Here is a 12724-nt window from a genome sequence, read left to right on the forward strand (position 1 = left end):
GGTGCGGCGCCTGCCCCGTCCGGCGGGAAGGGAGGCCTCTCGGGCCTGCGGCCCTGCTTGTTGTCGTGTCCCCCCTCCGCGTTACACCCGCCCTGTTTGTTTCTCCCCTTTACTCTGCAGGGAAACTCCTACACCCCCCCCCATCACCTACACGGGGAGCTTTCTCCCAGCCCTCCTGCGGTTTCCAGTCTTTGTAGCGCCCTTAACGGGCGCGCAAGAAGCATTCGGGGAGGGGGTGGGGGGGGAACCAAAACCCGAGTCGGTACTCTGTACGCTAGGTACTTAGGTACTTGCTTAGAGGAGGCCCGTAGTGTGAGAGATGCCTCCGTGTTTGCGGAGGGGCTGTGTTTGAACACGGCCGCTGTAGCTGCTAAAGAATAATTTACCCAAATGAGCATGTCTCTGAGGCAGGGTTTGCATACAGTAAAATTATCCGTGGAAAGATGATCCTTGCTCTCTTAAAGTTGCCGTGTTCATACCCAGTGAATTAAGGAAATGCATCCTACATAATCAGTCAAGCTAATGTTTAACTATGCATAATTGAAAAAAAAAAAAAAGAGTTTGAAAGTGAGTTACAAACAGTTTTTGACCGCACGAAGCTTTGGTTGATGTGATTTGGAATACTTGTTACTGCCTTGCCTGAAAATTTTAGGCGCATGAAACAATAGTAATCGAAGTTTTAGGTTTTTGTATGAGCTCGCTGAATTTTTATATGGTCTTGTCCACGTAGTTTATGTGGACAAAAATGTACAGGTTTTAGGCCCACATCAGAAGTCATGAAGTGTTGCCAAAACCAGTAGTGGCAGAGACTTGACTTGCTTTCAGTGGCCTCTAGTTTGTAGGAAGTTAGTGGGTTTTTTTCTCTTTTAATAAATTTGGCAGGAGCTACCAAGAAATTTTGTTTTCAGTACCCTATACATGATTAGAAAGAAAACTGGTGTTCTGTTATAACTGACAGTTACTAGAAATCTCCCTTCGCAGCTTATTCTTTGGGAACTGGGGAAGGAAGCGTGGCTCTACATCTGTAAGTTTGAACTGCGTTATGTTCTAGTTGCCTGTTTTTTTTAGAAGTGTGCAGAAGAGCTCTGGTATTGTAGTTGGATTCAGGGAGGTGTGTTTAAGAGTGTGTGAAAACATCGGTCATCAACAGTATGTCTATCATAACTTTTTCCTTTTTTTTGCTACTATTTTTATTGGGAAAAATTGCAGGGTTTTGGATAGGAAGGGGCTGCAGGATTGACCTGTGTGGGCAAAGGTGATGAACTGCCCAGTACTGGTCACAGCTGGATCCAGCTGTCTCTGACGCTGATGAAAAGAGCCCATCACATGCCAAAACTTCAAGCAGAGGAGCTCATGGCACCTGTGCTCAAATGCAGTTGACAAAGAGCGGCAGCCACCAGGGGCGGGAGACAGAAAAAGATGCACAGGAAGAGGCACATCAGGAGATATGTGAAGAGATGCGCTTGCAGGTAGTGGAAAAAGAAACCACTATGCATTGACCCAAATATCCCGTATTTCCCATTGCCTCACTGAAGGGAGGGACCAAGTGTAATCCACACGGAAAAGGGAAGTTAACAGTGGGAAGGCAGGAGACGAGGCTGTCATTGGCACAAGGCAGTTCATGGCCTCCCCACACCGGTCAACCCTGCAGCCCTCTCACTTCTGAAACCCTGGCATTTATGCCCAATACACTACCTTAAAGTGGCTTTTGAAAAAAAGAAATTATGCCACTAAGATGGTTGTGCTTTGAATTTGTCATAATAACAACAACTTTTTTTCTGTTCTCCACAGAAGAATATACTTGTCGAAAATGATGTAAAGATGGACAAAGATGGTCTCACTGACCTATATAGACAACATGCCATTCCACTGCCTCAGCGTGACTTACCAAAAAGTAGATGGGGGAAAATGATGGAAAAGAAAAGACAGCAAAATGAGTCAAAAAGTGAGAATAAAAGGTAATTTAGCTTTTGTTGGGCTAGACTTGGAGAATTTAGGACAATGCATTTAGTTGAATCTTTGTTTGCCTGATTAATGAAACTTCTACAGCTTTTGGACATTGTGACAATTTACAGAGAATGCCGTGTCAGGTCTCCTGTGTCAGAAGTGTTAGATTCTACTACTGCAATACGAGGAAAAAGGGGAGGATAATCTTTTTTTTGTCATCCAAATGTTATTAATGGTATCTAGCTTATAGTGCTTCTTTTCATAGAATCACAGAATAGTTTGGGTTGGAAGGGACCTCTAAAGGTCATCTAGTCTGACCCCCCTGCCATGGGCAGGGACATCTTCAACTAGATCAGGTTGCTCAGAGCCACCACCTCTCTGGGCAACCTGTGACAGTGCTTCACCACCCTCAGCGTAAAAAATTTCTTCCTTATATCTAGTCTGAATCTACCCTCTTTTAGTTTAAAACCATTACCCCTTGTCCTATTGCTACATGCCCTACTAAAAAGTCTGTCCCCACCTTTCTTATAAGCCCCCTTTAAGTACTGAAAGGCTGCAAGAAGGTCTCCCCGAAGCCTTCTCTTCTCTAGGCTGAACAACCCCAACTCTCTCAGCCTGTCCTCATAGGAGAGGTGTTCCACCCCCCTGATCATTTTCGTGGCCCTCTTCTGGACCCACTCCAACAGGTCCGTGTCTTTCTTATGCTGAGGGCCCCAGAGCTGGATGCAGTACTCCAGGTGGGGTCTCACCAGAGCAGAGTAGAGGGGCAGAATCACCTCCCTCGACCTGCTGGCCACGCTTCTTTTGATGCAGCCCAGGATACGATTGGCCTTCTGGGCTACGAGCGCACGTTGCTGGCTCATGTCCAGCTTGTCACCCACCAGTACCCCCAAGTCCTTCTCGGCAGGGCTGCTCTCAATCCCTTCATCCCCCAGCCTGTATTGATGCTGGCTTATTGGTACATTTCAAGATACTTTATAATGAAGAAAAAGGAATTATTTTTTGTTTCACCTTATAATTGTTAAATAATAATTATATTTACAGTGTTTAAGAAAAGTACCAAAAGCATGTTTAATTAAAAGCTTGCTCCCTGGATAGGGTTGGTCTACTCTAGAGTCAGGGGTGTGTGCTGCAGCAGTTTTCCGTGTCCAATTCAAAACTAACACCTACTTTCTGAAAGAAACATTCTGCCTTGTTTTTAAAACCTTTCTGTTTGTATTTGATCAGAAAGCAAAATCTTCCTCAAAAGTTTATTTTACTGAATCTTTTCTCCTCCTGACCTTCCCCCTGTCCAAGACTTTGACTTTGATGTGTGATGTGCATGGGTGGCGTTCTGATTTAACTTCAGCAGTAACTGCTAAAGGAAAGGTGGATGGAAATTCTCATTATAGTTTTGCAGTATTACAGCTTGTTGATTTCATGAGTCTGTTTTGGCTTTACTGAGGTTTCTAACTGGGAAGAGCTAACAAATTCAAGTGATTTTTTAAAAAAAATTTTTTAAATTTTTAGTGGCTAGGATGCTGAGTTACCTTGTTATGTCAGGTTTTTTTTCCATGCGCATAGAAGGTTTTAGTACCTCGGCTTGTTTACAACTTGCAACTTGAGGATGAAAGCATGAGGTTAGTGTTCGAATAATAAGAAACTGTTGGTGTGCTGAAATAGGTGCAAAATAATTTTTAATCAAAGAAATAAAGGTAGCAGGCTGGATGTTTTTGAGAGAAGGAGGCAATGTTAATTTTTAAATGGGAGAATGGCTTCATCAAGAGTTTATATGTAGAATAAGTTTAGGTGCTCTTATTTTGGTACACTAGAATTCAGTAATGGTTAAACCTATGTAGTATTTGCTGGGAAAATAGTAAGTAAAAGGAGATATGTTTAATCTACCAGTCTGCTTTTCTTTACCAGTTGCTTTTAGCACTTAACATCTAGCATGCTAGGCTTAGTCTTCTGCTCTGTTGTTAGACAGTTTTAAGATTTTCCAGCAGTTACTGTTTTTGCTTGCATTACATCTTTCATACTTAACAAATATCCTGGCAAAATACTGTCTAGAAAAGTTAATCTTTTACTGTTAGTATTACTAATGCCAGAGAAATGGGAGAAACAGACTTCCAGCACTTTCGGTAAGGAAAAGTTGCACAGAGAAAATTTCGGTTCTAGTATATTCACAGAAAGAATCAAAGAAGTTCGGTCATCTTTTCGGATGTTAAAATATTGCACTTCTCCTCATAGTTGTGCGCACCACTTAAGCAGAACTGGCACGATGCCATTGTGCAGAGGAGGAAGCAGAGCATGGCATTCTTGTTTTTAAAAAGAAAACAAAATGCCTAGGTATTGTGAGGCTGTAAGTTATGTGCAAGTCAGAGATGGGAACTAGGTGTGCTATTAGTTCGGTTTAGAAGTCAGGTAAACCCATTGATCGTATGAACAACAGGAGCTTTCTGATGAGTTCCTCTGTGGAAAGCACAGCCTTACGACATGCGCTGGAATTAATATGAGGCTTGGAGACTTGATCAGCACAGCTCAGCGTGTGTTTGCATACCTCTAGTAGTTACAGACAGGAGGTAAAAACACAGTGAAATTTAAAAGTCAGTGTTGAATATCGTGTTTATTTTTACTGCTGGTGATTGATGACATGTCCTAAAAGACTTGCTGTATATCAGCTGAGCTGCAGTAATGTGTTATACCTCAATCATACAATCAAATATCTGAGAACACAGATGATGGTTTATACATCTTATTACTGAATATTTCAGCTTGCAGACAGTCATACCAAATAAAAACAAAAGCAGTCTATCCAACTTCAAACATTTCAGAAAGTATTTGTGTTCGGGGACAGTTAACTTTGTAGATCTATAAGATCATCTTGCCTGCTGGAAGAAAGAGGATGGTATGAATCTCAAAATGTCGGTGTATTTTCTGAAGTGCCATTGAGTCTGAAGACTCTCACCTGCAAACTCTGTCTCCAGGAGCACTGTGGCTGTGCGTGCTCAGAGCCGTGGCCTTGGTAGAGCTCATCACTTCTTCTTAGTCACTTGAAAGGCCACTTCGGCATCCTCTGAGAACCGGTAATGTGCTGATAATACTGAGTTCAGTGTAAAACATGGTACTTCTGACCAGTTTCAGACATTCACAGAAGAGGTGATCACCTGCCTGTTTTGGTAACAGGTGAATATTTAGGATAATCAGGGGTGGGAGCTAAAACCTACATGTCTCTCTGGTTTTAGGGTGCTACCTTAAGTACCAGGCTAAGCTAGACAAGAATAGGAGCATTTTTCATTAAATTGTCTTCATAATCAGGAGTTGCTCAGAGACCATGCTGACTACATGAGTAATCACGTGAGACAGTGGAAACCCAGATTGCTCATGTGGAGGAGCTTTTGCTTCCTCTAGTAAATCTTGCATTCTTTACCATGCGCTACAAAGTAAACAGCAGGATTAGAGCATGCCCTCCGTCCAGCCCGGCCCAAAGCGTGGCTAGAGCATTCCTCTAGGATGTAGGAGATGTGCATTGAAATCTAGGTTTCACAGAGAGTGTCCTGCAGGAGGGGACACGATCCCAAAACAGTTCTTTTCAGCTGTTAGCTAGTGTCAGTGTCCTCCCTCAGAAGAGTGCTGGCTAACATGAGTCCTGCTCTGAAGCTTTTAAGCTGCCTGTACTTTACATAAGAAACTGAATGTCGCACCCAAGATTCTGTGAGCCATGTATCTAAAAATTAGATGTGACAGTTCTTGATGGTACAACATCCAAATTTCTTTCGGAACTTTCCCAAAGTGTTTCTCTGGGAATGTTATCTGTATTATAGCATGTGGTCATTTGTACAAGTGCTACAGTTCTAAAATTCAGTTTAGAATAGATAACAATCCTCCTAGAATTGCAGTTATTTCTTGACTTACCAGTCCTCACCAAGCTGAATTAAAAAAAAAAAAAAATCTCCATAGGAAAAGCAGACTTCTTATGTTAAAGGAAGGTGACTGAAAAAAGCTATAAATTTTTGTCTTTCACATAGTTTGTAAACTAGCTTTCCAAAAAGTGTGCTGGGGAATGTGTTCTTTGTCAGGAGTGTTGAATAAATTCTTGGACAAAGCCAAAGTGAGCAAAAAGTATCATGTTTTATTTTTGAAGTGTGTGTCAGCTTTTTAGAATTTCAAGTGAAATTATACTCCTTAATTTAATGGATGTGTTAAATACTACTGTTGTTTCAGTAGCATTTAACTGAAACAACATGCCTGGCTGAACACTCCTAGTCTTGGAAGCTAATCTCATTTTGTAGCAGCTCTTCTAGAAATGGCATCTACTGTAGGTATAAGCCAAAGAGTTGTGTCTGATCTCTTGACAAACAAGTCCCAAATGAGTTGAAGGTCTCTCTTTGTCTCTATCAGTTCTGGGAACCCAATGAATAGAAGAAGAGCAGGATTATGTGACATATGTTGTTGTGAACAGATAGTAATGTAGACGCAAATCTGAATAAGAACTGAACTTTGTCGTGCTCTATGAGCTCTTAAATTGTGACTCCTTTCATTATTTTTTTAAAGAAACCCCTGGTCTGGACAGAAATTGTGCAAGCGATATGTAATTTCTTATTTATGTGAGGTTTATCAGCAGCTACTAATCTAATGTTGTTCCAAGTCAAATGAATTGGAGTCTCTACTTGCGGCTTATTGTAAAGTCTGTTGAGATACCTAACATCAATATTGTCAAATTAATTCATTGCAAATTAAGGAATATATTTAATTGTTGAAAACACTATTGTTCAACTTCTATTCATCTGTTTTATATGAGACGATTAAACAGTAAGTGTATACTGAAAACTAAAGTTTCTAAACAGGAATATTATATAACTTAATGGTGGTTTGGTTTTTTTATTTGTTAAATCTGCGCTTTCCAAACACTTTTTCTGTCATTCTTGAGCAATGCTTTTTTAAAACTCTGAATTCATGTAGAGTGAGCTATGATAACTTTCTGCTTTATTTTTTGGCAGTCAGGATGTTTTCTGATACTACTATTTTGATATTAGCTTGATAGTATTCCTTTATCATAAATCAGTTGCTACTAAATTGGCCAGCTCTGACTACACATAGACTTAAAGGCACAAACTATTTAAAAAAAAAAAAAAGTCATTAAATCAGCTTAGGGTTCCTAATCAAAGACAGCTTATTTCAAAAACAGGCATGCTTTTTTTTGCTTAATGTTTTCATTCCTTGTCTAACAGTCTTTTATACTATCTTAACATTATGATTTTGAGTAAGAGTGGAAACAGGGAGATTTAGAAGCATCAGGATATTAGATGCTGTTCTTGTAGGTAAGGTGGCACACATTTTCTCAAATATTCACCGTTTGAAATACCTAACAGCTATTATCTCTTTAGTTACTCTGGAATAGCTACAGTGATATAAGCATACAGTCTTTGGTTGTACAGCTGTAATTGTCTGCCTAGAAAGTTCCTCACACAACCCTCTTTGCTGAGGAACGCTGTTCCTCACACAACCCCTGCCCCTCTCCCCCCTTTATATTTTGGAAGCAATTTCTGTTGCCTAAGTTTGGAGCAGCTAAGAGGATAAGGTTAGTATTTTGGGATATGTTTTTACTTTGGGCAAGATTAAATTAATTTTCACTACTCACATCTTGGATATACTATTTTTGGACCATCTAGCTTGTGTTTCTGAGAATTTTACAATTTGTATTTTCAGTGTTACAACGGTGGAAGGTTTAAGGAAACGGCCATTAATTGTATTTGATGGCAGTTCAACAAGTACAAGCATAAAGGTGAAGAAGACGGAGAACGGAGCTGCTGATCGGCTAAAACCTCCTCCAGCTGGAAGCACCACCAACACTGTTAGAAGATTATCAGTTCCTTCAAATGCCTCAACATACATTTCAGCCTCCAGTTTATCAGAGGACGCTAAGCTGGGAATGAGGAATGATGAGGCTAAGCAGAACAATATTTCAAAGACTAACAGCAGTGTATTGGCCGGTCTGAAGGTGTACCCTTTGTCTCCAGTAGCAGGAACTACTGTTGTGAAGTTAAAGAGAGCTGTTCCAAAAGAAGAATCTGATTTGCCGGTATGTATGTTCAGTATCTTGTTTTGCAGCTTTTTTTTTTTTTAATTGAAACTTGCAGGAGACAAAGGTAGACCCTTGTAAGAGTTTTCAGGATTATTTTATTTTGGAGTAATAGTGGAGTTTTTATTCAGAAACAGGCAAAAGAGTAGCTGGTTTGGGAAAGATTAGAATGAATGAAGTACTTTGTACTTGTCCATGGGAAACTTCTGTGTGAGAGAGGCAGCTTTGTAGAAAATATGCATGTAATTTTAAAATGAGTAAGTAGGTAATACTTAAGGTGGTGCTGGTAGCAGTCAAATAAAATACATACAAAATAATCCACTGGTAGGTCTGAGAGAGAGAACAGGTATTATAGAACAACATGAACAGCCTTAAAGGGAGGACAAGTGGTCTGTTTTCTGTAGTAGGGAAGAAAAAAATGGAATGATAGCATTGTAACAATCACACTTGAATGGTTGAATAGGACAAGCTTTCATTTGTCGAAGTGAAGGAAGAGATATTACAGGAACTGAAGTGAGATGCTGAGAGCTGTAGACTATATCCTTAGAGGAAGAACACCATCTGTTTTAAATCTCACATAGGAATTGGCAAGCTAGAGGAAGGAACTGGATGTGAAAATCTGGAGAGCTGCCTAGATTGTGGGTCTGAATGAGAAGCCATAACAACAAACCATACTAGTTGAAGTGAGAGGCCAAAGGTCGAGTGCTCATTTTGAGCCATGGTGATCTTAATTAGGTACCTGGCCTTCTATAAGATGCTGAGAAAGATATGCTGAGATCTCGAACAGAAGGGTGCTGTTCTCAAGTAGAAGACTGATGACTGAGCTGTTAACCATAAAGGTAAATAGTTATCTTCTTTCTGCAAGTTAGATTCAGCTGCAAACAAATTTTCTGTAGAGAAGAGAACTACACTACAGATGGAGGCAGAATGAGGCTGATGAGCTGAAGTGATGAGGCAAGAGCTAAGGCAGGATATATGAATTCAGAAAGGCGTATCTTTGAAAGTGTAGGTAATGGTGCTGAATGTAGCTGCCAGTTGGGGAGACTGGTTATTTTTGACAAAGGTGTGATTAGTCTTTAAGGGCTTGTCAGTGAGCAAGGAGCAATGGATCATCTCCTCTTTAACACATGCCGCGAGGTGGGGATAACTCTTATATTTGTGTTATTCCTTCATAATACAAATGAAGGAATTTTCACATTTCCACGGGAATATCTGGAATAAGTCTGGACTTCAAAGGAAGAAATAGAAATATCTGTTCTCAGTTGAACGGCAGGGGGAGCTTTAGATATGCAGTGTGCAATTACACCGATTAACATTTTCCCAGGACAGCAGACCTAGCTTCTGTTTTCTCAATATTGCCTCATGAAATGCTTTCTCTTAATCTCTTTTTTTAAAATCCTTTCATGAAAGAATGCAGGTAATATCCTTGCTGCATGGATTGGTAGGTTCCATCAGACCAAAACAAAACGTGAGCTTTGAAGCACGTGGCTGTTCTGAAAGACAGCTTTAGCCACTTTTACAAGAATCATGGCTGAGGCCCTGAATCAAATTTATGCTGGAGAGGTGTGTTTCCTACTGTCGGTATCACTAACTTATTTTAGTATTTAGAACTCTTCTAAGTACTGGTCAGATCTGAACCTACAGAACTCTTGAAACTTGTTTAGTATACACCTCACAGCTTCTTTATATTTAATTTAAATGTTTTGTAGACACAATGATGAACACTTTTAAGTGACGCTGTATAACTGACACTCAGAAGCTATGACCTCTTGACACTTGACTTTCTGTCTTAGCCACAGTTTGTTGTTCAAGTTAATACTGGTTAAGTTCAGTCATGCCTTGGTTAATGTTGGTCAGACACATTTGAAGTTAGGCAAGTGTGTTGTATGGATGTTACTTTACTGTCTGAGATTAAAGAATGTGGTATTGAATAATAAGTGATGCAGCCAGGAAGAATCAAGGTACTTGGCAGATGGCTGTAGAGTGTAAAGCCTGATATATTTTTAGTATACAGTAATGACAATTGCCTTTTCAAGCAAGTGACCATTCTTTGACTTTCAAGAAAAACTGAAGTTCTTATGCTGAATAGCACAGAACTATCCTTCTGATCTTTGGGTCTAATTCCCTTAAACCTTTCAGTGGCTGCAATCCACAGGATTGCTGTAAATAAACTAATGCTGAAATTCTTAATGAGAAGAGAGATCTCCAAATTGTGCTCCCCAAACGAGTGTGTTGCAGAATGTTCTTGAAAACTCATATACCTGTCTTTACTCTGCTTGTGTGAACTATTAAAGCTCTAATTTCTCAGGTTTTCTTCTTTCTTTAGATGCTGAAAGGTAATTATTTCACCACTTCAATCTCCCCTTGTTTTACTTTGGGCTTACTTGATTTTTTTTCTGGTTTCTTGGGGTAGGGCTTGAAAGATGAGTTCATCTGAGGCTTTTGCAATTATTTCACTTTTTTTATACAGGTCATTACAAAGGAAGACCAACTTTTCCTTCTCTTTTTCTAACGTTTTTACTATTTGACAAAAGTAAATTGGTTTCCTAGTTGTATATTTGTTTTTTTTCTTATACAATCCCATTTCAACAAGTATTTTAAGAAGGCAATCTGAAACAACTTTAGAAGTATGTTTTGAAACTTCAATATGTACCAGTTTCTATGCTGCATAATTGAAAGATATTTTTGCATAACTAACTGTAGGATTAAGAAAAAACAAAAGACATATGATCTGCAGGTAGTTAAATTCATTGGCTTTATTTTTACCTTCTCTAGAGAAGTTCTGTGATATTTCATTTTCTCCACAAGATGGCAATAGAAAGCTGTTGTAGTAGCATATAGCCGAGTAATAGTAAGTACTAGATTTTAATATGGCAGGTTAATTACTACCTTCTACTTGCGCAGTATATCTAAGAATACTTATATATTTTCTTTTATTTCAGAATGACCTAAAGCCTACAGAAGCAAAGAAGAAAATCCAGCATGTTACATGGCCATGAAGTAGCTAATGGTGCTTGAAACATAAATGTTACTTCCATATTTTCAAACAGATAAGTCATATTTAAACAGTTTAAGTACAATTCTTTTTAAAACTTACAGGGATTCAGATTGCTGTGAAGTTTAACAAGTTTAAAAGTTCCCTGTTAAAAAGCTGGAGTCATTATCACCAGTCACCTTAAGAGCGTATACTCTTGTACACCAAGTAGTTCATTACTTCTTTAAAAGGTGGTAATATTACAACGTACTAAACCCCCCACTTTTAGTTTTCAAGATTATTATAGTTCATCTCCTGCATGTCACTACGATTCACACATATAAATATATCTTTTTTTTGTTTTAGTAAGATTCAGTTTTGTTCCACTTCTGGTTAAATAGTTAAAATAGCTATTGAGATTCAGAGTGATCCCAAGAGCCTTCTTGGCTTCAAAAAGATAATTCATTTACATGAGAAAAATGACCGTTCTGCTGATAAGATAGTCTGAGACAAAAATTTTTTCCTTTTTGTTGCACAGAACAGGAGTGTAGAATTTACAGTGCAACTTAGGTTGGTAATAAGAGATGAACTATTTAACAGCATTGCTTCAAATTGAAGTTTCTCTTATTGACGTATGAAATAAGAAATGCACAGATGGAAGTATGTTTAATTAGACTGTTTGATATGAATCTTTGAGAGAAAGTAGTGAATGGATTAGTGCCATGTTCTCTTAAATACACAGGCATATTTTATAGATGCATAAGTGTAAAAATGTGCCGATGTAGCAAATTTGCTTGTTTTCCTGGTTACAATCATGCTTATAAAATATGGGGAAAACCTGTGGAATGCAGGTCAGTGCTTTCTCAACTTACTAACAGTTGGAGAGGGACAGGCATAGGAAGACAAAGAAGTACCTTGAGAGCATTAGGGTATGTAGTTGCACCTAAAAAAAGAAAAACCAACCTGTTTTCCCTTCCTTTCATAGTTTAAGATGGATGTTGGTTTTCTGTGAAACTTGGTGTTTCCTCTGGATTATTGGTAGTGCCTTATAAGGCAAAAATCCAGTTAAGTTGATGGAAACATTTTTATTAAATCTCAGTGGCTCAGGGTGAAGCCAATTTAGAACCATTTTAGATATGGATGGTAAATAATAATAATGCTCCCAGACTTAGTAAAACAGAAACAAAAAAAAGAATCAACTTCTGAATCCACGTAGTTAACCCACTAACTGTCAGTAGTGATCTGAAAACTTGTTTACATTTTTAACGTTGGTTAATATTGAAACCAAAAACTGTAGCTTAATTCATTACTGACAGAAGTTCTCCATTCACTGTTATGACATAAAAGGCACTTCTCGAATGCTGTAAAATGGTAAGAATGTGTGTTTTGAACTATTGTGTGCTGTTTCCCTTTTACTAAACACTTGTGTAGTTTTTGTACTTGAGTACAGCAAACTTTAACGTAATGTACATTTTGTATGTAAAAAGTTGTCTTTTAAGTAGCCTTATCCTATTTAAATAAATTCATTTAAAAGCAAACAAAGTCGTGCTGAGTTGTTTTTGTGATGTAATTAAGCTTGTTCATTTTATACGGTTATATTTCAGTGGACTTAAAGTGATTAGAACTTAAGAAAAAGCATACAGGGTAAAAAGGCTCCGTAGCTACCTTGGAGTTTTAGCAGCAGTTAGTATCGTGTGAAGTGCTGGTCCTTGCACTAGTGTAACAGTCTGGTAGGAGTTCTG

The 12724-nt window shown here is 38.8% G+C and overlaps 1 protein-coding gene across 1 annotated transcript; it reads left to right on the forward strand.

Moving 5' to 3' along the window:
• Positions 1-1370: 1370 nt before the first annotated feature.
• Positions 1371-12520, forward strand: LOC103918877 (chromosome unknown open reading frame, human C2orf49). Its single transcript, XM_009326294.1, has 4 exons — positions 1371-1469; positions 1792-1958; positions 7636-8008; positions 10951-12520. The coding sequence occupies exons 1-4, from the start codon at positions 1371-1373 to the stop codon at positions 11005-11007; spliced, it is 696 nt and encodes a 231-aa protein (XP_009324569.1). The 3' UTR covers positions 11008-12520.
• Positions 12521-12724: the final 204 nt, after the last annotated feature.

Source organism: Pygoscelis adeliae, unplaced genomic scaffold, assembly GCF_000699105.1.
Source record: "Pygoscelis adeliae isolate BGI_AS28 unplaced genomic scaffold, ASM69910v1 Scaffold156, whole genome shotgun sequence".
In the NCBI taxonomy this organism is placed as follows: Eukaryota; Metazoa; Chordata; class Aves; order Sphenisciformes; family Spheniscidae; genus Pygoscelis; species Pygoscelis adeliae.